Source organism: Haliotis cracherodii, unplaced genomic scaffold, assembly GCF_022045235.1.
Source record: "Haliotis cracherodii isolate W230 unplaced genomic scaffold, xgHalCrac1.p SCAF_10, whole genome shotgun sequence".
NCBI classification, from domain to species: domain Eukaryota; kingdom Metazoa; phylum Mollusca; class Gastropoda; order Lepetellida; family Haliotidae; genus Haliotis; species Haliotis cracherodii.
The window spans coordinates 1,116,508-1,143,778 of NW_027266265.1; the positions used below are offsets into that span (position 1 = coordinate 1,116,508).

General features: G+C 42.8%; 2 protein-coding genes across 5 annotated transcripts in view; both read left to right on the forward strand.

Annotated features, from left to right (window-relative positions):
* Positions 1-12,018, forward strand: part of LOC139453953 (hepatocyte nuclear factor 4-gamma-like) — an 85,333-nt gene extending 73,315 nt beyond the window's left edge. For 3 of the 4 annotated variants that reach the window (XM_071235399.1, XM_071235400.1, XM_071235398.1), the window contains exons 3-8: positions 2,230-2,520; positions 3,315-3,430; positions 4,232-4,378; positions 5,410-5,650; positions 7,137-7,373; positions 7,805-12,017. In XM_071235399.1, coding sequence (XP_071091500.1) covers positions 2,230-2,520; positions 3,315-3,430; positions 4,232-4,378; positions 5,410-5,650; positions 7,137-7,373; positions 7,805-8,235 — 1,463 coding nt within the window. In that variant the 3' untranslated portion in view covers positions 8,236-12,017. Of the gene's footprint in view, positions 1-2,229; positions 2,521-3,314; positions 3,431-4,231; positions 4,379-5,409; positions 5,651-7,136; positions 7,374-7,804 lie in introns of all 4 variants that reach the window. The other variant, XM_071235397.1, reaches the window with a different exon arrangement.
* A 12,581-nt stretch (positions 12,019-24,599) lies between these two features.
* On the forward strand, positions 24,600-25,589 carry LOC139444470 (uncharacterized). The gene has a single exon (XM_071225433.1). It carries the CDS (start codon positions 24,600-24,602, stop codon positions 25,587-25,589), a length of 990 nt encoding a protein of 329 aa, XP_071081534.1.
* The last annotated feature ends 1,682 nt before the right edge of the window (positions 25,590-27,271 follow it).

Below are 27,271 nucleotides of genomic sequence, written 5' to 3' on the forward strand. Positions count from 1 at the left end.
CTCACTCACTCACTCACTCACTCACTCACTCACTCACTCACTCACTCACTCACTCACTTGTCATTGGAGAATTTTAATCTCCAAAGCTTCTTGTGGTATTGTGTACAAACAAAATGTGGTATTAGCCACAGATTACTTCTCCCTGGTTGAAGGGAGTTTTGTAGGCAGCTTCCCATCACAGCATCCTGTAGCCTAAATAATCACTCATCTTTGCCAAAAGTATTATACGTCTCGCACAAGGGAGATAACTTTACACTCTCATTGAGTTGAGATTATGAACTCATTTGCTCCTCCTTAAGTCCTCTCAACTTTGGCGGCCGTTGGTTTTTGTGTAAACATTTGCCCTTTTATCGTCTAGGTCATTATTATTGTGAAGTTTGCAGGTAATCTGGGAAGAAGGTGCTTGTTATCGTTGACATATGACACTGATTCTGACAATGCTTCTGACATTACAGCGCATCTCCCACAGGTAGCGGAGATTGCCTGCTTGTTTAACACTTGTGTCTGATAGTTGCATCTTCAACATGATAAAAGGAAACTGAAGCTTAACCCGAAACAATACCCCCTTGAGGACAGTTAGAAAACCACAGTCCTGTATACAGAATTAGGGCTGTTATCTTAAACCACTGAAATCTGTACTGGATAACAATAGACATGTTGATAAAAGTCTTATCTCATGTTCATTCAGAGATTTCTTGAGCTATTGTAAACTGTTATAAAATACTTATTTAGGGCTCTAGTTTATAAAGTTCTTGCCCCAAACTTGAATAATGCTAAATGTTTACTACAGTAGTTAATCCGCTATCATCCTCATCACTGGACATGAGGCTGCTTGCTAGGTAGGTGTCGGAATGTGTTTAGTCAGTGCGGCGTGGGGCAGGGAGTTCTGGGATGGGTGCCGAGTTGGGGACGCTGAGCAGAGACTAGTCCACTAGTGAGAGCAACCAATAGGGATTGACAGATCCGTGTTGTCTGAATCCCACAATGCTGTACTCAGTGTTGCAACAATGTGGCATTCACGATGTGGGTCCTTGGGAATATTATGGTAGGTTTTAGTGTTTTAAACTTAAAAGGTATGTTCTTTTGTAGGTTTTAGTTTTTTATATTTAAAATCTATGTTCTTTTATGCTTTATCACTGGTGGGTCTGATGTTTTGGTCTACTTCAGTCTTGTCCAGAAAACATGAAGTTGTACTGGGTTCATGGCAACACATACTTTGAAATGTTAGATATCGGGTCTTGGTACTGCTGGGTCAAGAAAAAAACATGGGGATTTGAGGATGGATTCGGTCCCCAAGAACAAATGCTGGTCATAGGAAGCGGATATGGAATGGATGGTCAGATTCGGTGACATGGTTTACAGGGAGTCTTTATTCCCCCACGGCAGGACATTGCTAATTATATCACTCACTGATGTGTCTGGTTCAGACTTGATTCTTCACAGGCTGCTCTCATGGTGTTGGAATATTGACAAGTGTTATGTAAAACGACAAACAAACACAGGGTACAACAGTTTTCTTCCACATCCTTCCCCATGTTCCTGAACCTTGAGGCACACAGATAGCCTAGTGGCCTAATGTTCAACTAAGTGAGCAGAGTTACATCCCTTAGCTGCCAGGATCTGCTTATCCTAAGTCTCTCAGCTCATGGGTTTCATCAAAGTTACAAACATCTATGTTCTGATTCACTTTGCTCCTACACGAAGTGGACGCCCCCTGATATTTTTCCCATGAACTGAAATACTGTCTAAATCAAAATTTAGAAGCCACTGACTCATCAGCTGGCTATCAGCCTCTATATGTGTTTGTATTGTCCACAGCTACCTATCAGCCTGTTTCTGTGTTTGGGCAGTTGGGTAGCCTAGTGGTTTAAGCGTATGTTCGTCCCAGGAGTGTGGGGGTGGTGGTCCCCAATTCTGTTTCTAGATTTGTAAGCACTCCATACCCTTGCTCGTGGGTTTCACCAAATTGGTAAATGTCTGAGACCTGCATCACTTCGGGCTTCCTCCCACATTAAGTTGACACCCCGTGATATACCTGGAATACTGTTTAAAGCGTTGTTAAACCCAACTCACTCACTCATTCACTCACTCGTCACACGGAAGACCCGGGTTAATTCTGGTGTCCTCCACCATGATATTGCTGGAATATTGCTACAGACCATACTCACTTGTTTGTTTGTTTGTCCACAGCTAGTTATCAGCCTCTATATGTGATTGTTTCGTCCACAGATTCACAAGACCTCAATGCCCAGTCTCTTGGCGCTGTCCAGTCGCTGGTTTCCCCGAACTCGGCGGGCGCCATCAGTCAGTTCTGTGCCATCTGTGGAGATCGGGCGACAGGTAAACACTATGGTGCTGCCAGCTGCGACGGCTGCAAGGGCTTCTTCCGCCGCAGCGTCCGCAAGAACCACGTCTACAGCTGCAGGTTCAGCCGCAACTGCATCGTGGACAAGGACAAGCGCAACCAGTGTCGCTATTGTCGACTCAAGAAGTGCTTCCGAGCTGGGATGAAGAAAGAAGGTAGGCTGCCAAACTTTATAATGTCTCGCTTGGTTAACCATAGTCCCAAGAACCTCAAGCTTGTTGGGGGTGGTTGGGTAGCCTAGTGGTTAAAGCATTCGCTTGTCAGGTGGAAGACCCTTGTTCGATTCCCAACATGGCTACAATGTGTGAATCCCATTTTTGGTGTCCCCTGCCGTGATATTGCTGGCATAGTGCTGAAAGCGGCGTAAAACCATACTCACTCACACAAGCTTGTTGCATGGTTAGATTCAGGGATTGGTGGAAATCTTTTTACACACCATCATTTCATGGTCACAGTGATTAATCTTTCAGCAAAAACATTTTAAAAAATTGATGATTCAATACACACAAGCTGTAGAAATGAAGAATGTTATCAGGTCTTGTACCTTCATGCACCAGTACAACTAGTGGCTTCGTGAGTTGAACGTGTCACAGTTCACTGATCAAGAATAACCCAGCTATTTATCCTCAAGTTCTCCGTGAGTTGATCAACTGACTTTGTCACGTCATACTTGAAGATAAAGAGAAGCTGGTGACATGTAAACTGCATGTCACATGATATGGCTAGTGGTCGGATGAGTGATCACATGTTGTAATTGTTTACATTGATGTTGATGCTGCTCAGTGCTGAAACTCTTGGTTCGTGTTGAACATACTGCAGGCTTTTCTTGCTGGTGATCTAGAGGCAACACAGATCAACTCATTATGTGACCATTTTGGCTTTTTCAGAACTTCATAGAAAGTGAAATGCAAATAGGATTTTGTGACAATGATTGATATCTCCCTTTCAGCTGTGCAGAACGAGCGAGATCGGATCAGTGTGCGGAGAACGAGTTACGACGACATCGCCAACTCGGGAGCCCTCTCCGTCAGCACACTGCTGAATGCTGAGATCTTGTCCAGACAGGTAGGTGGAGTTAGAAATGGTTTCTTCCTTTTTTCAGACACCTGATGTTTGTTTGTTGTTTTACGCCGCACTCAGCACTATTCCAGTCTGGCGCAATTGGGATACGATGACATGCGGCCAACGATGATAACGTTCAACCAAGTCAGCGAGCCTCTTACAAAAAGCATAGTCACCTCTTACAACAAGCATGGTCACTTTTTACGGCCAGCATGGGTTGCTGAAGACCTATTCTACCCCAGATCTTCACGGGTCGACACTCTATGTATCAACTTGTGTCAAGCCTTAGATATGTATGCTCGTCTGATAGTCCGAGACTACAAGCTTGTGCTGGAGACAAGTAAACAGCCAGTGATGGTAGTCCTAATTAACTAGTAGCGTTTGAACCCTGTAATTCTGAACCAGATTGTGCTGCAGATTTGAACTGAATCAGACAGAAAAAGAAAGTGTAGAAAACATTTTTGTCTCGTTCAAACAGATGAGCAGCAGACACTTTCTATGGATAACGTCTTCATGATATCATGACATGTTTACACAACACAAGGTGGGATGAATGTACAAAGATAACAATATAATGACAAAGCTAATGAGATCAACAAGATCTCCAGTCATAGCACAAAAAGACACACCAAGAATGGACTTTGTACACATGCTGGGAATCAAACTGAGAGACTCAGCATGGCAAGCAAACGCTTCAACCGCTATCCAGCCTGTTTGATAAATCACTGCAATGAACCAAACTGAAAGTGTTTAGGATGATTTCATTGTAAGCTTTTAGAGTTGAAAGTGGTCTTATTATTTCAGATTGCCTCCCCGATAAATGCGGACTTATCGACCAAAAAGCTGGCGAATGTGAGCGACGTGTGCGAGTCGATGAAGCAGCAGCTCCTCATCCTGGTGGAGTGGGCCAAGTACATCCCCTGCTTCTGTGAGCTGCCGCTGGACGATCAGGTGAGTTCGAGCCCGGACATCTTCAGGGTCTGTGATGACTTGGTGTTATTCTGCAAAGTGCTTGACTGTCATAGCTAACACCTACATTGTTAAAAGAGACGGACGCAGGTTTATATACACTTGTGTCATCAGCTGTCATCAGCTGACACAATACACTTTCTGCACTCACACATGTTGTCACTCGACTACCAGTCTAGAGCAAACCAAGATGGCTGCCGTAAAGTCATTCCCAAAGCAAGTAGGGCAGTTTCGTATTTGATGGGAAATTTCGTATCCACATATTAACAGAAATAAGGTAGCGTTTGTAAACTGATAGGCGTAGCAACAAGACTGTTGTAGTTCCACACACTAACATAGACTTAATCTGATCAGAGCGTTATTATTGCTCAGTAAAACCTGTTGATCTGAAACACTGGTGCTGGAAGGTGCTTCTTGTGAAATCAGAGGTGATGGGAGAATGGCATCACATGGACACAGTCTGTAGAAGGTTTTCAACTGGTGGCCATCTGAGTGAGAGAATATGGTTTGACTCCGCTTTGTAAGCTATTTCAGTAAAATCACAGCATGTTAGCTTGACAATAGTGATGAGGTCTTAGACGTGTAGCATTCTGGTGAAATCCATGAGCAGGGCATGGTGCTGATGGACCTAGAAACATGATCCGGCCAAATCAGGATTGGAACCCAAGGTCATAAGTTTCTTTGGAACCCAAATGTCAGCAGTGAAGAGCCATGGAACTAGGATTTGGGGTACTCTGGGGTAAATGAGTCCTCAATGCATGATGCTGGACTGGGGATTGGGTGGTCACAATGACTGATGAAAAACTATGGGATCAGTGACCATCAGGGCAGACCTTCTCAGATTCATACTCACACAATTGCCCATTGATTTTTCCTGCTCTATTCCTTATCACCAAGATCATGTTTAATATGAACCATTTTGAGAAACTGTGAGACTTGTTGAGTTGTGGTTAGCATGATGGTTGTGTTCAAATGCTTCTATCTTTGATTCTACTTCGCCTCTTCTCTTGCAGGTGGCGTTGTTACGTGCTCACGCCGGGGAGCATTTAGTACTGGGGGTGGCAAGACGATCCATGAGTCTTAAAGATATTCTGTTGCTTGGCAACGACTCCATCATTCCGCGGAATACAACTGATATTGACATTGTACGAGTCACATGTCGAATTCTGGATGAGCTTGTCAAGCCTTTGAAGGATGTCCAGATTGATGATTCCGAGTTTGCTTGTCTCAAAGCTATTGTTTTCTTCGACCCAGGTAAACATTTAGGTCTAGATGTGACACAATATTCTACTCATTATTCAGACAAGACAGTGATATGTAGTTGATCTGTATGTATGGTTGTATGACTAGGTACTCAGAAGACCTGATCCCAATAGATATTGGTATTATTTGTTTTAATCACCCATTAGCTGGTCTACTGCTTTGATGTATTCTCTCAAAGTTTGACGTATTCCCTCCCTCCAGCATGTTTGATGTATTCCCTCCCTCCTGCATGTTTGATGTATTCCCTCCCTCCTGCATGTTTGACATATTCCCTCCCTCCTGCATGTTTGATGTATTCCCTTCCTCCTGCATGTTTGACATATTCCCTCCCTCCTGCATGTTTGACGTATTCCCTGCCTCCTGCATGTTTAACATATTCCCTTCCTCCCACATGTTTGACGTATTCCCTCCCTCCTGCATGTTTGATGTATTCCCTCCCTCCTGCATGTTTGATGTATTCCCTCCCTCCTGCATGTTTGACTTATCGCTCCCTCCCACATGTTTGACATATTCCCTCCCTCCTGCATGTTTGACATATTCCCTCCCTCCTGCATGTTTGACATATTCCCTTCCTCCCACATGTTTGACGTATTCCCTCCCTCCTGCATGTTTGATGTATTCCCTCCCTCCTGCATGTTTGATGTATTCCCTCCCTCCTGCATGTTTGACTTATCGCTCCCTCCCACATGTTTGACATATTCCCTCCCTCCTGCATGTTTGACATATTCCCTCCCTCCTGCATGTTTGACATATTCCCTTCCTCCCACATGTTTGACGTATTCCCTCCCTCCTGCATGTTTGATGTATTCCCTCCTTCCTGCATGTTTGATGTATTCCCTCCCTCCTGCATGTTTGACTTATCGCTCCCTCCCACATGTTTGACATATTCCCTCCCTCCTGCATGTTTGACATATTCCCTCCCTCCTGCATGTTTGACATATTCCCTCCCTCCTGCATGTTTGGTGTATTCCCTCCCTCCTGCATGTTTGACATATTCCCTCCCTCCTGCATGTTTGACTTATTGCTCCCTCCCACATGTTTGACATATTCCCTCCCTCCAGCATGTTTGACATATTCCCTCCCTCCTGCATGTTTGACATATTCCCTTCCTCCCACATGTTTGACATATTCCCTCCCTCCCACATGTTTGACGTATTCCCTGCCTCCTGCATGTTTGACATATTCCCTTCCTCCCACATGTTTGACATATTCCCTCCCTCCTGCATGTTTGATGTATTCCCTCCCTCCTGCATGTTTGACGTATTCCCTCCCTCCCACATGTTTGACATATTCCCTCCTTCCTGCATGTTTGACATATTCCCTCCCTCCCACATGTTTGACGTATTCCCTCCCTCCTGCATGTTAGACATATTCCCTCCCTTCCTCCCTCCCACATGTTTGACGTGCATGATGTTCGGTACAGTGCAGGCTGGACCTGTCTGAAACATGTGCTATTACTTCTCCTCCTGCTTGTCAGATGCCAAGGGACTTACGGACCAGCAGAAGATTAAAGCCTTCCGCTATCAGGTGCAGGTGAACCTGGAGGACTACATCAACGACCGCCAATACGACTCCAGAGGGCGCTTCGGGGAGATCCTGCTGCTACTTCCTGCACTGCAGAGCATCACTTGGCAGATGATCGAACAGATCCAGTTTGCCAAGCTGTTTGGCATGGCCAAGATAGACAACCTGCTGCAGGAGATGCTGCTCGGAGGTGAGTTGCTGGAAGATGTAGAAGTTGTAGCTGGTAACTTACTCAGGGAAGAAGCACATCCTAAGCTCTAGTTAATTATCCCCCGCCACAAAGTGGAAGGGGGATATAGGAATGGGTGCTGTCTGTCCTTCCATCCATCTGTCACATTTCATTTCCAGAGCAGAACTAAAAAAACATGAGAAATATCTTAACCAAACTTTGCACATAGATAGGTCTTGTGGTAAACTGGTGCCTTTGGATAGTTTGGGATTTTTTGGATTTTTTTTTTTTTACTTAGACTGAAAATGGTGGTAGTGCTTGTTTCCTGAAGGCTATTGCCTTGCACACAACCGGACATGTCATATTAGGGGGGGATTTGAGTATTTCATGCTCATTTTGATAGTTTTGTGACGTCGAGAGCTGTGTTTCACAATATTCTCCTATTGTTTCAGGTGCCAACACAGGGGACTCCTCCTCCTCGTCTGCCCAAGCTGCTGAAGCCAGCATTTCCCCACCGCTGATCGAACCCACGGTCTACCCCGATGCCCTTGGTGCCGTGCCGCCACCTGGTGGTGAGCAGATCAACCTGACACATACCCTGGAACCAGACCACCTGACGGCCTCCCACCCTGGAAGCACCAGTCCCATGGCCCCGGGCTTGGAGCACCACTACCTGAGCGGGGGGTCAGATCAGGCCCCCTCCCCCCAGCGGGGTCTCGGGATGACGGAACCCCTCCCCCTCACTGTCAACCACACAATGGAACACATTCCTAACGGCCATGGCCCCGAGACACCTGTTCCATCGCCTCCTGTAACAAGCATGCAGGACTCGTACAAAATGTCGGCCAGTGTCGCTGCCCATTTCAAACAGGAAGTGTCTTGAAGCTCTTGTATGGCTTTTTCCAGAAAGGGCTTCCTAAGCAAGACTTTCAGTGACCTCTTCCTTTTAAGAGGAATGGACATGGTACTGATTTGTATATAATTCACATGTACTTGAATAACTGGTATAGTGTGAAATGAACGTTCAGCAAGAACCCATATGAAAGATGAAATATATTTTTACAGTGGACAAATGAATGGACAGACGTAGGTCTGAAAGCATCGAATGTGAAGATTCATTGAGTTTCATGGATAGGTTTCATGCTGGTTACGACGTGTGAAGAAGTGCATGTGTGGATGCAGCGGAGGATGGAGTTGTGTTAGGTCCCAGACAGAACATCTCTGGAAAAGCTCAGGACACCAGTGTGTTGATTACAAGGCATAATGGAACCCTTTAAGCAGGGTTCGAAATATCCTGCCCACGTAACGAGTCACTCTTACACAGTACCCCAGATCACTAGCCAGTTATATAGTACCCTCCTAATGTACATCACCACCAATACTGAAGCATTGTCTGGATACTTAATAGTCATGAGAATGTGGCCACATCAAGGCTAGAAATTAATATGGTAATTGTATTATTAAAATTATATTAAATAAATTGGAAATGTCTATCTTTAGACTGGCTAGGAGACTGGCGACTGATATCACCAGACAGGCAGCTATTTGCAACCCTGTTTCTCCTGCTGTAGTAATACGCTTCGGTTCACACACTATTCTACTTCTGTTTACTTCTGTATAAAGGACCTTTGTGCAGTGTTTATTTGTCAGAATTGTCAGTCAAAGTTCAACTTATATTGTTGATCTGCCTTGGCAGTGTTATGAAAGGATATATGCATTTTGCTTTTATGAAAAGCATCAAAGTATGTTATGGATATATATTTTATGCACATATTTTTGTAGTGACATTGATGGTACCGAGGCTGACTTATCACATCCAATGTGCGCATGTATAGTGGTGGGTGCTGCATCCTCCGTGTGTCTTCAACCTCCGGGGACCGTGCCTTTACTGCTACGTACCACATGCACCAGAATGCCGCCAAGATGCGGCGTCTGTTACAATGGACAAATAGTGTGTTAGAACAGCCCACATCATAATTTTATGTCTGTACAACACCAAAAGACTTGACTAACTAGTATTTAGTATACAAATTATTGTAAGAACATGACGAACTAGTATTTAGAATACAAGGTGTTGTAAGAACATGACTAACTAGTGTTTAGTATACAAGTTATTGTTAATGACAGACTTAGATTCGTCTACTCTACATTAAACAGTTTGAAGGAAAATGTAGAATAATAATCAAGTGCTTCTTCGTAGATGTTAAAACCTTGGTCGCACTGATTACACTGAAGGGAAGACAGTTAAACCGATGTCACAACGACCATGGCCACCAGTGAAGGGGGATAACTCTCTCTGACCCAGGGTCAGTTCCCCACATGGACACAATGTGTGAAGCCCGATAGTCCCCCCTTGCTGTACGATTGCTGGAACAGGTGTAACACCTCACTCACACTTCCCCGTGGTACTTGTGACCTCTTGACACCTGACCTGCGGCAGTGTGAAGGTGCTATGGTTGCCGATATGTTCCAATTAAATTGTGATGCCAGCTGTTACATACGCCATTGATGTCAGAGGCAATATAAATGTTATGACGCCAGCCGTATTAAACAATGTATTATTTACTGGTGATATATGTATATATATATATATATTATATCTGGACATTGGTGGTCAGTGCCTCTCTAAACAATATGACAACCAGTGTCCAGCACTGTGGTACATCATATATCAGCTGTATGTAATGATATATCCTATAGTGGTCATCCGTACATGATATATATGATGATATTTCGCATGATATATCCCCAGGGCTGGCATGCAGTGTTACACAATGCTGCTATATCCCAATGATGTGAGACAGTGTTAAACAGTTGTACATATGATACTACTCACAGCTGTATATAGATGAGCCTTGCATAATTGTGATGGCATATTATGTGTTGAAGACTATAACGTAGATCTCAGAATGATTGACAAGTCTATTGTTTTCCCTTTTGCTGTTGCCTATTTTACACTGTACAAATTACATTTTATTTTAGTCTTGTTATTGTGTTGGTGTGACGAGGCTTGCTCATTTTGAAAGATGCGGCTTCGGAAGGAGCTTGAGGCTGGGTCTTCTAGCTACATAGTGTATGTGCTCACATGACAGGGAGTTTATGTACAAACAATTTACATCAGTCTTTGCAAATGAAAATGTTTATGTGCTGAAACACTTTGAAAATACAATTATTTTCTAAAATGTTTTTTATGCACTGTTCATTGATAAATTATTTCAGTAAGAATAAAGAGTAATTATTAAGTAAGGGATTAAGACATTTATAACATTTTTAATTAACTTCTGTAATTGCATTGCAATTTTTAAGTGTTTCATTATATACAAAAAAAAATCTAAATTGCTTTGCTTTGACATCACAGAATTTTTTTGTACCCCAAAACAACATAGCTGTGAATGGTCAAGACGTCTGCAGAACTTGACTCTGCCTGGATGGATGAATACCCTCTCTTCCTTCTGACAGATCTATTCGTGTAGTTGTAAGTGATAAACATGTCAGTTTTTAGTGATGTGTAGTTAGGATTTTTCTCAATATAATTGTGTTCTTGTCTCAGTCGTGCTGGACATGTTTTCCTATAGTGTATGTAGACCAGGAACATAGTGGAAGCTTTTGAAGCGTCCTTGTTGAATTATTTTAGCTGCCATTCACTGGCACTCTTTCAGTGAGTATTTGCATGTGAGAGTGTGTGTGTTTGTGAGGGTGTGTGTTTGTATGTGTGTTTGTATGTGTGTGGCAGGGTGTGTGTGTGTGTTAGGGTGTGAGGGTGTGTGTGACAGACAATCTAGTGTGTGGTTTGTTCACACTGATTAGCCAATGTTTCAAATGTGTGCAATGTTAATATACTTTTTGCTTTTAATGCTTAACATTAACTAGCTTGCAGTTCCCGGACTATAATTGCACAGTGAGGGTCAGCTTGTGAGTGTACTGCAGTAGGTCATGGTTGGAACTCCCAGGGACAGGTGGTGGCTGTATTCGTAAACCTTGTGTATTTAGTACTGTGGTAGTTAGTTAAAGGAAATATTTAAACAAGGGTTGAAACAGTTAGCAGTGACAGTGTGGTGACGCGTCTTGTTGGTGTGAGTAGTGAGACACTGCTAGTCGTATTGGACGCTAATTGGATTTCACAAATCTGGATGTTTATAGTAGTGAGACAGGGATGAGTTAATCCACATTGGTTGATTGGAGTATGAATATGATGACTTTCTTTTGGAAAACAATTCAGTTCCCTTTAGCTGTTAATTCGTTATAATATTTGTTAATTGTGTTAATTTCTATAATATATGGTAAAGCAGCTGTGAGTTTAGAAATAGTTTGTGATAAACACCTTATGTCCCTGTCGTAACCATGGTCTGCTGAAGTAGTGGTGACAACGTGGGTTATCTCCCCTGTTGCCAGGTGTGCATGATGCCAGATGCCAGGCAGCCATTTTGAATATTACAGACAAGAATACTTGTGTACACAACACTGTTATTGCCCAGTACAAGTGTCTGCCTGCACCTACAGACATGTGTGTCTGTCAGCATCTTTAACTTGTAGCTCCAAGCTTAACTGGTAGCTTGTAGCTCCAAGCTTAAACTGATAGCTTGTAGCTCCAAGCTTAAACTGGTAGCTTGTAGCTCAAAGCTTAAACTGGTAGCTTGTAGCTCCAAGCTTAAACTGGTAGCTTGTAGCTCAAAGCTTAAACTGGTAGCTTGTAGCTCCAAGCTTAAACTGGTAGCTTGTAGCTCAAAGCTTAAACTGGTAGCTTGTAGCTCCAAGCTTAAACTGGTAGTTTGTAGCTCAAAGCTTAAACTGGTAGCTTGTAGCTCAAAGCTTAAACTGGTAGCTTGTAGCTCAAAGCTTAAACTGGTAGCTTGTAGCTCCAAGCTTAAACTGGTAGCTTGTAGCTCCAAGCTTAAACTGGTAGCTTGTAGCTCCAAACTTAAACTGGTAGCTTGTAGCTCAAAGCTTAAACTGGTAGCTTGTAGCTCAAAGCTTAAACTGCTACTTTTTCTTTGACTTGTTGATTTAAGGTTATTGTTTATCATAGGTTTTGAAGAAATAAGAGCTTTGGGCATTCCTAGATGTATACAGCTGCTGTGTGGTGTCTGTAGAGTAGCTCAAACTGACATCCATGTTATGTTGGTGAGGGTGGGGAAATGTCTGAGGCAGCACATCTTTGCCTCATCACCTACAAACTGTCAACAATGTATTTATTTTCAGGATGTCCACCAAACAATTCTATTGTTTTGTGTTAAATATGAGGCAAAATTATTTTTTGTGGAAACCCACCAACACATTACTAATGGCTTGTTAAATGTTACATTATTTGCAAACTCACTGCCCTTAACAGTGTGAAAACGCACATAAGTAATTACACATATATTATTTCTTTATTCATTTGGAGTGTTTTAGTTGAGACCAGATTCGGTATGTGGTTTCTGGTATTAGGTATTGTTTTTAATGCTACATTTCCAACCTGTCAGCTTGCAGCATCCCATTGGTGTATGCAGATTTAATGCATCATCATTCGTGGCTGAATTCCTTAATACTTTGAATGTGGATGATTTCCTTAATGAATCAGTTCCATGTGTAACAGTGTATCCAAATGTTCCACACATTGTATATGTTGCATTTGTTAAGATGAAGATTCATGTTGATGTTTAACCTACTTTTTTGTATGCATTTTGTTTTGCTTTTGTAAACTACGTCCCTGTCATCCTAAGACGAATATCAATGCAATTAAGAATGATGGTATATATACCAGCTCGTCAGATTGATCGCGAGTTGACTGTACTGATTGTTGACAACTTAATGCAATAGTTGACTTGAAGCAATAGGAGATGAGGACCACGATTGTCTAGCTTCGGTTAATCATGAGAGGCAGGATGGTCAGTGTGTCACAACAACGGTTTTCCCTCACTTAATCTCCACCTGCTCCTTGCGAATAAATTAGTGATCAAAAGTCAGTATGTTCACAAACAGTCCTTACTCACTGCCGAAGTTTGAAGACCTGGGGTAGTCGAGGGGTTAAAGTACTCATCTATGACCTGGCTCAGTCTCCGAGTGCAGCTGATACTTGCCCCCTCCGCCTTAATTACCTCCCAGGAAACACGTTATGTTCATAGGGAATATACTAGAGGGCTTCAAGGTTAGAACTGGTCCCAAGCAACTATGCTTGGCGTACAATTTTGTTCTGTTTGTTTGTTTGTTGTTTAAAGCCGCACTCTGTAATATTTCAGCTATAATATGGCGGTCTGTAAATAATCATGTCTGAACTGGACAATGCAGAGACTGACATCATGAGCATCAATCCAAGCAATTGGGATACGATGACATGCAGCGAGCCTGACCACCCAATCCCGTTAGTCACCTTTTATGACAAGCATATATAGTTACATTTTACAGTAAGCATGGATTACTGAAAACCTATTCTAACCCGGATCTTCATGAGTTGCTTGTCATACAAGGCAACGTCATGGGGCAGATGGTCTGACTACTTGTGCGTAATCGTCTGACGGCTTAGAGATTGTTGCTCATAATATCAATCAATGGTTTGTCCGGACTCATTCAATACAGGCCACCGCCATATAGTTGGAACATTGCTGAGTGTGGTGCTATTAAACAAACAAGCTATATAAGAAGGGTAAATGTTGGTATTCTACGGAGGAATCAGGAATGTATGTTTCCTATGTCTAGTCAGCAGTACTGAGGGAAATCACCCTAGTTATATATAGGGGGGGGGGGGGGAGGGGGATGCCACAAGGAAGTTAGAGAGTTCAAGGGACATGACAGTGGGGTTGGATGTGGATATTGAAGCCGTTTCCCTGAATCAACTAATCCCTACATATATTTGTTCTGTGCAAATGACAAGATGATTCCGACACTTCTTGGTGTGGAATACAGTAAAAACATCTTGAACTCCATCCAGACATTACAGTTGCATAGTCTACACTGCCTTAGGCAGAAATGACAGACTAGGCTAAAAAAATATGATAGTCTTGGTTCTCAGGCACCGCCTGCATCATCATAACCTCCACCTCACGTTTTGTTTTAATTTCCATTTTTATAAAAAAAAATTCTTTAAGTAATCTGTGTCTCGAACACGTGCTACAATACTACTGGCTCAAACAACCACAAAAAAAACCACCACCACACGCCCGCACTATGTTTTCAAAAGCCATTGCCTGGGAACCAATTCATTTATTTTCTTATGCCCTACTAGATGTCAAGGATCTAACAATGTAGGTAAACATTAAGAAACTAGAGCTGGCTAAGACATACTGACATTGATATATGTTTCTAAGAAGAAATCTAACATCAATATCGACTGTTGGTGGTGAGGGAGAGACACAAGACTATAGCTCAATTAACTAAAAATCACTTACCTAACAAAAATTGAAATAATTCTATTTAATCTGGAAGCGTTGATGTGAGCTCCCGTCCTGAGTGATAGTTGCTCACGACTGTACAAAGTATGGCGATGTACTCAGTATTAGTCTGCTCAAATCCTTCACACAAATCCATACATCGTCATATTTCATATAGACCTTTCATTGGATATATACGAGGCCTTAACAGTCTTTTGTTTCTCATATTGTGGTTGATGATAAAGTTGTTCGTGCCGGCAACATTGTCTGCCTTTGCCATAAATGATAGGTTTGTTTGTTTGTTTGTTGTTTAAAGCCGCACTCAGCAATATTCCAGCTATATGATGGCGGTCTGTGAATAATCAAGTCTGGACCAGACAATCCAGTGATTGATATCATGAGCATCGATCCATGCAATTGGGATACGATGACATGCGTCAACCAAGTCAGCGATCCTGACCCCCCACCCCGATCCTGTTACTCGCCATTTACGGCAAGCATGGGTTGCTGAAGACCTATTCTATCCCGGATCTTCACAGGTCAGACATGGAGGTGGATTGAATGAGAAACAAAGGACTGTATGTTCCTGGCCTTGATGGAGACTTACGCTATTGTGGACAAGAGTGTCTGCAGTATGTCAAATGGCAATCAGTGACTTGAATCTTTTTGATTGAGATATTTATTCTACAGACGTAAGATTACAATCATTCTTGTTTGTGTAGATTAGCTACTGGAATAAATATTCATGAATTTATGAATTGACATGAATTTCTTGGAACCGTGACCATTAAATGGCATTCACACTTCTCCTGATTATATTCATTGAAATTTTTCATGAATAATCCTGTTTAGAAGGTTTGTTTTTTTAGAATTAGTACTGTGCAATTGTTCATTATGAATTTTTGAAAATATCAAATGTTTTGAACCTTACTAATGTTACTCCAGGATAAGACTCAATTAACTAGAATACATTCAGGTCTCTTTCACTGACCTGTTGCGAAAACAGATTACCTTTAAGGAATTGTTTTGGAAGCCATTCTGACTTCTCAAGTTTATATGTCAAACTTTCCAAAAGAAATAAAAAATGTACATATATTTTGGTGTTTTGTGTTCCCTTCAGCAGACTGACAGATGGATGACTACCAGCAGACAGTGTTGTAGGAAGGGTATGTGAACATTGTTTTATGACTGCATATAATTGTACATGATGTGCACCATCACTGTGGTTGATGAGGCGACTGACGGGTCCGGGTGGTCAGGCTCGCTGACTTGGTTGATGCATATCATCGTATCCCAATTGCGTGGAACAATGCTTTTGATATCAATCACTGGATTGTCTGGTCGAGACTCGATTATTTACAGACCACCGTCATATAGCTGGAATATTTCTAAGTGTGGCGTTAAACAGTAAACAAACAAATCACATAGTGCAGTTTCACTCCAGACACACACACACTCACGTCCACACCCCTCACTACCCTGTATAGAGTGGGGGTTAGACCGGGGGTTAGACCAGTGGTTATAGTGTGTTCGACTCACAGCTTGTCTTGGTTTGATTTCCAACCAGGTTGTAAAATGTCAAACCAGTTCATAGTTCCATTACCATTGTTACTGAAGAGACGTAAAATCTCCCACTCTTTGTAGCTTGGAACCTGCACACATAATCTAATGTCACCCCAGCCCTTATTTTGTGTCTACAGAGCTCCTTTCAAGGAATTGAGCTTTACTCTGACCAGACAGGTTATACTGTACAGATCCAAACATTTAACACACAGCGATAAATAATTAAACCAAAACATGACAGTCCTTCCTGGAATATTTCACAGAATCAAATATGATTACTAGTGTTTGTAAAAACAGTAGGGCTGCTTCAAGTCATCGGATTTCGGTTGCTTTCGAGCTCTAGTTAAAGGAATCACGAAATTGGTTATTGATGTCACACTGCGTCAGGTCCCGTTGAGGGCGATTTTACGACGGAATGGTGGCCTAGTTGTCCAAGGCGTGACTATTTGCTGTGCACAATTACGTCCCTTGGGCATGCCAGGATCCTATGGACATGTGTTTGAATCCCAGATTTGCCCTGATTATGCTCCTAGGTTTGTCAGGTCCGTGCTCATTGGTTTCACTCAAGTGGTAAACGTCTGAAACCTGCATCACTTCGGGTTTTCCTCCCACATCAAGTTGACACGCCTTGATGTATCTCCGTGTTATGGGTTTTCGGACGCTCAAGAAACATTCGTATTTTTCTCGCTAATCACAAGAACAACTGTAAAATATCTCTCTGAATAGAAAAGATAAAAAAGCTATCATTTGGGTATTTACACTGTATGTGTAACGCCACACCCCTTGTTAGGGAAGACCGGGGTGCATTGGGACAAAATCTTTATTATCCAATCTACATCCCACTTGAAATGGATTCATAAAGAAATAGACACATCTTCTGATCAACACTTTAATAATGAATCACTGAACAAAAAATGTATTTCACAAACAAGAAATTAACTGAAACACAATGATTTTAAAAAGAAAATCGTCCCAATGCACCCACGCTGGGGTGCACTGGGACACATCCTGGGGTGGATTGGGACATTAACAAAGACATGGCGATAGAACTTTGAAATTTGGATAGATCTTGTCTGTATATAACTAATTCTTTTTCAGGACTCTAACTTCACAAAGAAACAACTAATTAAATGTCCAATTAAGCTAATTCTTTGACCGGAAGATATCTGTAGATCAGCTCAATAAGCTCCACTGGAAGGTCAAGGAGACCAGTCATTGAACCTACTAGAAAAGCATCTTTCATTGATATTTCTTCAAAGTTCAAGAAACAAATCCAAGGCAAATGTCAAAGTAAATACATTTTGAATTCATAATCATGATTACATGCTGGTCATATAGAATCACATGTTTGTGGCGCATTGGGACAAGGTGTCCCAATGCGCTCTGACGCTACCCTCGCATTTTTTGAATGGCTGCTGTGACAAAATGAAATTCATCTCTTGGCAGAATACTTTTACGATATCACTGTTTTGAATAAAACTCATACATCAACTGAAAGATGGAACATTTTGGCATATAACGCTTCAACAATAGGGGTCTGAATTTTACAATGAAGTGCAAAAGTTACATTTAACTTACCAAACTTCTGTCAACGGGTGCTGCTTCCACCCCTGCCACAAAACGTGCCAAGGTGTATGATCTATGATGTCACTTCCTTTAGTGTAAATGATCATGTGATTGTACACCTATAAGTAGCAGTTTTGGGGGTGTCCCAAAGCACCCCGGTCTCCCCAATAGCGCAAATAATCGCAATAACCCTATGATCTGACGACAACTGTAATAATGTTCAAAGCGGCGAAATCCAAATTCGCTCAACCGCCCAAATTATTTTCATTGTCCCAAAGGCGCATGTTTAGGTGTCAGAAGAGATAGTTTGTTCATTGCTTGATGTGTATGTTTTCTTACCTATATAACCAAGACCCATCCAGGTGTTGATCGCTTGGTTCTAAAGGTACTAGTAACATTATTACTGAAAGATAAGGAAGCTAAAATCTGCTGTCTTCACTCAATGAAAGTGTTGGAAAAACGAATGTGAAGTGTAATGTTTCTAAGCTATCACAGCAGACCAGGTTTGAAACAACACAAAGCACAACAACAAAGTAGAGTCACGTCAGGGACTAAGGCAAAACAACACAAAATCACAACAACAAAGTAGAGTCACGTCAGGGACTAAGGCAAAATCACAACCAAATCAGAACACAGTAGAGGTGCCATTAGTCAAGGGAGATAAGTCCTTTGATCTTGAGCGACTCGTCCATCGTGTTCAGCCTATTCACGGTATCAGAGATTTCTTCCCACTCTTATCCAGACATTACACGATGCAACAGATTCCAATCATTACGTATTTCACACAGATATACATGTTTACATGTCAACACTTAGCTAAAATGTTAATCTTACGTTGTATAGATAAGATAATATTTATTGCAGAATCGTTCCATTACGGGACAGATGCAATTTTAAAAGACAAGACATTATGATCCATATAAACATATATACAGACATACATAATTTATATTCCTGTAGACACAAACAAAATAATCAATATTATATATGTGATGATATTTTTTTATACATAAAATGTCAACGGTTGATTATGGAGGGGTATTTATTGTTTGAAATTATAGATGTGGAAACAAATGCAGTTGATATTGACTGCTTCATTATTTGACAGGATGTATTGAAATAATTTATCTTCATGACTGTGGACATTCTCCTTTACATTTTGTCTGGATAATTTTTCAAAGAGTATATTTCTTTCTCGAGTGTGTTTAATACAGTGAAGTAAGTAATGTTTTTCGTTATCAATGATTGAACATGTAGAGCATAGCCTCTGATGTAGTGGGGTTGGTGGCTTTGTGTGTCTTCCAAGTTCAATATTTAATTTATGGTTACTTAATCTTAGTTTAGAAAAGTGAACTCGATATTTTTTTACTTTACAGTGACTGAGATAAGGTTCTAATTTTATTTCATTTTTAACTATCCTATATGTCCTAAGTTTGTTTCCTGTGCCTCTTGTTGTATTTACATCTTGAAGAGATTCCTTGAAGAGGGAGTTGAATTTAGATTTGATTGTCTCTTTAAATATCGGTGATAGGAAAGCTGAAATGCTCAAATTGTGTTTTCCTAAGAATAGATTTAGCTGGTAAACCCATCCTAATCGTTTTTTCACCAAATATGTACTTTCTGTAAAAGCGTTCAGAAGTATTATGTTTTTGGAAGAACAGACATGGTGATAAAAATTTGCTATTTTGATTAATACTGTGTACATAAGGGGGTAGAGTCCTAGTTCAGCTCGGCTTGCCCAGTTATGTGTTGTTTTGTTGACACCTAATATGGATTTACAAAATTTGAGCTGCAGTTTTTCGGGGATAAATGAATCACAGTTGTTCAGTAGGATTGATTCTACACCCCAGATTTCACTATTATATAAAATTATTGGCTCGATTAGTGTTTTAAATAGTTTGCAAGCAAGAGCTATGGGTATATCTTGGTTAGAAATGGTGGACTGAAGCTTGTGGTAGGCCCCTAGGCCTTTTTACAAGAGAGGTTTAGCGCTGTTTTTAAGTTTACCATTTGCTTCGAAGCGTATTCCTAAATAGTTATAACTATTTGTAATTAGTATTTTTGTATCACCCATGGTCCAAGTATTCTTTTCTTCTGTTTTAATTGATTGTCCAAACACTACAACATTTGTTTTATCACTATTAATCTTTAGGTTATTTGTGGCACAAAATACCTTTAGTCCATCAAGTAACACTTGTAGTTTTTTGGGGGGAATCGGCAAATAGAATTAAATCATCGGCAAACAACAAATGACAAATGTTGAAACCATTGAGTGTTATATTATTGCTTTCAGATTTGATATAATGTGGAAGGTCAATGAGGAATATATTAAATAATGTGGGAGACAAAATGCACCCTTTATAAGAGATATCACTGTATAGTGATGATATTATTTTAAATATGTTTCCTGAGATTTTATTTGATAATACCTTTGTTAGGAGTAGTGATCTGTCAACTGAATCAAAGGCCTTTTGAAAATCTCCAAAGCAAGTGTATAGTTTTTTCTTTTTACTTTTTGTAGAATCGATTAATGTTTTAAGAACAAATACATTATCTGATGTTTGGTAGCCCTTCCTAAATCCAATGTAATTGATTTTTGTCCATGTGTTCCATTATTCTTTCATTAATAACCTTACAGAATAGCTTACCTAAGCAGCTGCTTAGTGCAATACCCCTGTAGTTGTTAGGGTCAGTCTTATCACCCTTCTTATGTAATATAATATATTGAACAGGATTTTATGAAACTTCTTCTACAAGTGTGTTTGATAAAGTTGTTGCACCGGTGAGCGTTCTTCCCGCTGTCTACACATGTCTGGAAAAACCTAACCGGTGGTTAACAGCATGATCAACTTCCAAGGGCACACAATCAACCGACCCATGAAGATCCGGGTTAGAATAGGTCTTCAGCAACCCATGCTTGTCATTAGAGACGACTAACGAGATCGGATGGTCAGTCTCGCTGACTTGGCTGATGCATGTCATCGAACCCCAATTGCGTGGATCGACCCTCATGATGTCAATTACTTTGTCATGCCCACAGTCGATTATTCACAGACCGCCGCCATAAAGCTGGGATGTTGTTGAGTGCAAACAAACAACACAATCAGCCACGTCAAAAACCCAACCACCCACAGTTGGCTAGGGAAGGTTGGGTAGTCAAGTGGTTAAAGCATTCGCTCGTCACGCCGAAGGCCAAGGTTCAGTTCCCCACTCACTCACTCACTCACTCACAAGCGTGAGGTACAGGGGACAGACGGAGGCAGCACTCCAAGTTAGAACTGCTCTGCGACCTCTGTAGTTGGACATAAATCGGTAGACTGGTCTTTGTTAACAGCCAGTACCATAAGTCCGACGTATGTTTGGCCTGGGAGTTCGTGGTAGTCTGTGGATCGCTAGTCGATTGGGAAGAAGTGGCGGGAATTTCCTCGTCCAAAAAGCTGTCTGACGCAGCATCCTCCTCGACTGACAAAGATTTAATGATGTTTAACGGAGGCTGTTTGACCAATGATCTTAGGATCGGACGGACTCTAGCCTTAGTCGCACGCTTGGTTTGTTTCGCCGAGGATGGTCCATGTTCTGTGTTCTTAGATTTAGATCTGCAACCTATGCTCCTTTTCTGGCATTTCTTCAAATAGTCTTCGAAAGCCCTTGTGAAAGATGGGAACATTCTGTACATCTGACCGTGGGTTTACGACTTCCTGACAGTCACAGCACACACTGTGTGGCTCCACCGCAGAAAAGATATGTCGGCACTTCTTACAGGCCGGGCGGTTATGTTGGTCTTTGCCCATTCTTGATGTAAGAAGCGCGCCGAACTCCCGTGAAAATTATGGACACCAGAAATGGGCTTTACACATTGTACCCATTTTGGGAATCGAACCCGGGTCTTCGTCTTGACGAGCGAACACTTTAACCACTGGGCTACCCCGCCGATCGTATGGATGAAGAAATCTTATAATCAAAAGGCCTCAAGTCAACCTAGAACACATAACATTTTGCTTCAAACACCATTAGATATACAGGCTTTGAACATCTGTTATTGAAGAAGAAAGAAATAGTGCTGTTAATCTAATGTAAAATATGAAATTTATCAGAAGTTCCTCGTTCATATGCTATACTTACTAAACCATCAGATCGGTCATTAACCCTACATATCCTTGCCCCTCAAACACACATATTTACAGTGGGAAACATTCAGACATTTACCCAGGCTAATGCTAAGGATAATGTCATGTGACCCTCATATGTGAGGGTATATCTTACACAAATCGTATTACTTTCTCAGTTCACCTATATACCCGTGAAGATCCGGGGTAGAATAGGTCTTCAGCAACCCATGCTTGCCGTAAAAGGGCGACTATGCTTGTCGTAAAAGGGCGATTATGCTTGTCGTAAAAGGGCGATTATGCTTGTCGTAAGAGACGACTTCACCTCTGACATTACAGAGACTCTGATGTTCAAACATGGATAGTTCCTGCATTACAGTCTCAGAATATTTCCGCTACTATTTGCAAACTGACCACCGTGGCAGCCGTCTTGATTTAAGTATTCCCATGAGACACGGCTACTTTACCAACCACCAGAGGTCTCTGCAACAATGAACTACATAGAATGCAATGGATTCTGTGTAATTGTTATGAATGCAGCCAAACATGCTTGCCTTTTTAATGACATAGAAAGAACTCATTCATGCATCTAAAGGACCAGGTGGCTTGGCATGCATCCCTATTAAGCTGACTGTTCTGTGATATATCGAAAGGATGGAATATATAACACACTTAAAGGACAAGATGACGTAACCCAATCAGGCAACAAAATTGCCTCCCTCGCCACTCCGTAATCTGTAGAGCTATAAACTTTGTTTTAACTCCCAACATTGCAAACGAAGCATCACACAGATAAATGTTTACATCTCGGCAGGTGCCTCAGCGTCCACGTGTCGGACTGTGGAGGCCGGGCGAACGCTTCCTGTAACACTACACCAATGTCACTCGTTAACGTTTTTTCACAATCGCTCTGTATTTACCTAAGTTTCATGTGTGCTAATTGATTGCGAGTTCAAAGTATATACCCGTGCTGCGGTCTTGTAGATCCAACATTGCAGCGCCAATTAATTCAGTATATACTTCTACCTGATACTACGCTTAATCATTTACTTCCGATAGGATACACGTGTGAGCTAACGACCTTCCAGGCAGCACGTATGTCTAACTGCACGCCGACTTACAGTTTCCTGGTGAGAGTATAGGCGGTGAGCGTGTGCTTTGTTTGTTTGTTTGTTTGTTTGTTTGTTTGTTCGTTTGTTGTTTAACGCCGCAATCAGCAATATTCCAGCTATATGACGACGGTCTGTAAATAATAGAATTTGGACCAGGCAATCCAGTGACTGACATCATGAACATCAAACTACGAAATTGGGATGACATGCTTCAACCAAGTCAACGAGCCTGACCACCCGATCCTGTTAGTTGCCTTTTACGACAAGCATAGTCGCCTTTTATGGTAAGCATGGGTTGCTGAAGACCCCGGGTCTTCACTGGACGTGCAGGTGGTGAGGGGGTGGAGAAACACAACATTAGAACAGCCAGTTTGATAATTTCAAAGTAACAGTTTCTCACTTGTTGAAGTTCCACATGCAGACTTATTTGCAGGTGACAATATACTCATTCCGATCCCTTAATGCACTAGAGGTTCCCCAGTAATCTATGCTGGTCGTAAGAGGCGACCAAAGAAGGACCGGGTGGTCAGGCTCGATGACTTGGTTGATTGCGAGTCACATTATCGCAACGCCGCGGATCGTCGCTCACAATATCAATCACTGGCTTGTCTGGTCAGACTCGATTATTTACAGACCGCCGTGATATAGCTGTACTATTGCCGAGAGCGGCGTTAAACAAGAAACAGACAGATAATTGCAATATCAAGGTTACTACTGAGGTACCACCACAAGGACACCACTGGTCCTGCACTATGACTGTGGAATATATTTATTTTATGAAAAAACAAACAAAAACATTCTAGATATGTATACAAAAGCAAGTCTAGCCAGCTCTAGCTATCTCTATAGGTAAAATCATTTGTTTAATTTTAGAGCGGAGAAGGGTATTGTGCAATATAAGATTTTATAGACAGAATGTTAGTCTATGACACCGCCTCTTCTCTCAAGTAGCAACTGTGTAATTGAGTCACAACACACTTCCATCGCCATCTTGTAAATGGGTATTAGAGAAGTAGGAATGGCTTCTGTCTTGGTGTTTGTGAGAGTTTCCTGTTCCTCGGTGATGAAGGGGCGAAGGGATCTCAATCTGCCGCAGGGGGGATGCATGGCGACGTGATGAAACACTGGCCCCCCAGGTAATTACAGCAGCCGACATCCATCAGGCGCGGGAGTCTAGACCTGGACCCACAGACCTGATTACATCCACATCAAGTCAAACTTTCAATAAAACTTATAAAACATCTTGAGGGATAAATCTGATTACGGCTTATATGGGTAAACGTTTGCCACAAGAGCCTCGTGTTGATTGTCTGGGTTGGATGGTCAGTGTTGTGGAATGACTGTCACTGACCACTGAAACCTGATAAAGCAGGCACCCTTGAAGTCATTTGTAGGGCATCCAAGAGGCTTCATCCAGTGATAAAAGGATGAGCGCCATTGCCAATTTCTATCTCGTCTGGTGTCGAGGTTGATGGAGTTTTATGTCAGTTGAGAAGTCTCTCTGTTGCTCATAGGTTCGTGGGCAGTTGCCGTGACATACGAGGCCACGGCATGATGACTCTTTGTTGTTCATGCTATCCTCCTCCACCCGTCACGCTCTACCCTACCCCACGCTCCACCCGACCCCACACACCACCCAACCCCACGCTCCACCCGACCACACGCTCCACCCGACCACACGCTCCACCCGACCCCGTCTCCACACGACCCCACGTTCCACCCGACCCCACGCTCCACCCGACAGCACGCTTCAACGAACCCCACGCTCCACCCGACCCCACGCTCCTCCCGACCCCACGTTCCACCCGACCCCACGCTCCACCCGACCCCACGTTCCACCCGACCCCATGCTCCACCCGACCCCACGCTCCACCCGACCACACGCTCCACCCGACCCCACGCTCCCCCCTTCCCCACGCTCCACCCGACCCCACGCTTCAACCGACCCCACGCTCCACCCGACCACACGCTCCACCCGACCACACGCTCCACCCTACCCCACGCTCCCCCCTTCCCCACGCTCCACCCGACCCCACGCTCCCCCCTTCCCCACGCTCCACCCGACCCTACGCTCCACCCGACCCTACGCTCCACCCGACCCCACGCTCCACCCGACCCCACGCTCCCCCCTTCCCCACGCTCCCCCCTTCCCCACGTTCCACCCGACCCCACGCTTCAACCGACCCCACGCTCCACCCGACCCCACGCTTCAACCGACCCCACGCTCCACCCGACCCCACGCTTCAACAGACCCCACGCTCCACCCGACCCCACGCTCCCCCCTTCCCCACGCTCCACCCGACCCCACGCTTCAACCGACCCCACGCTCCACCCGACCCCACGCTCCACCCGACCCCACGCTCCACCCGACCCTACGTTCCACCCAACCCTACGTTCCACCCGACCCCACGCTCCACCCGACCCCACGCTCCCCCCTTCCCCACGCTTCAACCGACCCCACGCTTCAACCGACCCCACGCTCCACCCGACCCCACGCTTCAACCGACCCCACGCTCCAACCGACCACACGCTCCTGTTGTATGAACCACAGCGAGTCACGTCACTAATTTTGTCACTTACTATTGGATCTGTTGGAATGAAATGTATAAAAGAGCTCCACCCCACCAAGTGGGTATTGGAAGGAAAGTAACTTTATTTGACATTCAAGAAAACACCAAAAGCAGCACGCTTTTAAACAAAAAAATCATGTTGTTTTAAAATTTTCTTTCCGCCAGCAACCTATGAGCTAAATCTAAAAAAAAGCTGTACACAAACACGCATTTCGGGGCACATTAAGCCCTGGTTTATAGGATCAGTGGAAGAAAAAATACTAATATCTACAATCAATAAAAAATGATTGGTGTTCCACCAGTTTATGAAATAACATTTGTATGCATCTTGCTCAAGGATATTAAAAAACTAAAATTGATATAGAATTATCATCATATTCTCACGGTAGGATTAAAGGTGTTTGGAGCAAATGCGATCTGCTGAAGGTAGGATAAATATTCTGATTACCTGACGACGCCAACGTGGCCTGTAGTGAGCAGCGTCTAACACTGCAGACAGCAACTGTGCAGCTTCATGACAGCAATTTTGGCGCCATGTCTGGAACTAAGCCTATATATCTTTGGCGCCAAGTCTTGAACTAATCCTACATATTTGGAGTCAACCATTGAACTAAGCCTATATCTTTGGCGCCAAGTGTTGAACTAAGCCTATATCTTTGGCGCAATGTCTTGAACTAACCCTACATATTTGGAGTCAACCATTGAACTAAGCATATATCTTTGGCGCCAAGTGTTGAACTAAGCCTATGGGTTTGGCGCCAAGTCTTGAACTAATCCTACATATTTGGAGTCAACCATTGAACTAAGCATATATCATTCGCGCCAACTGTTGAACTAACCCCATGGGTTTGTCGCCAAGTCTTGAACACCGGCAGACACATGGCTTCATACACCGTGACACATACACCTGTGATGTTGATGTTACAAGCAAACACAATCTGTTCAGCCATGGAACAGGTATTCACAAATGATACCAAGGAGGTAGAACCGTATTCCAGACAATTAAACCAATGAAACCCAAACGTAATTCATCGTTTCAACAAAAAGAGGCCCAAACATATCATCTCATTCATGTTTAATCCCGTGAAACACGTCAGTCCCTACCATTACACCACTACATCTGATGTTCCCACTGTGAACTGTTCCGAGGGTCGACTCCCTCCCCCACCTTCATCTACCTGGTCCAGTGGCCGCACAGCGCGGCAACACCAATAACCGGATTAAGATGAATGGGCTTTGAGAGTGGGCCTCAACATGTCCTAATGATTGCTGAGAGCTCCATTAAGTCCCTGATGCAGGGAGTTATTTGTGAGACTGGCACGGCAGACACCTGCCATCAATATCAATCTCTGCACACCCTGGCAGTGGTCAGTCCGGAATGTAATACACATGTGAATTATGACATGCCAATCAGCGGTCTGGCTTGGGCAATTAGCAGCGTGCTGATTGCGGTGGGCAGTTTCGTCATTATATTTGTCTTCATTAGTAATGCACCATGCACGTCTGTAATGGCTGGTCTTGTGTTCGGTGGAAAGTAATGTGATTGATGTGTGGTTATGTTCACTCGGAGATTGTGTTCTTCACATGGACAGGTGTTCCTTTGGTGGTTGCCTTCTAGTCATGGAATTCAACTGGAACACCGTGTTCCAAATTAGG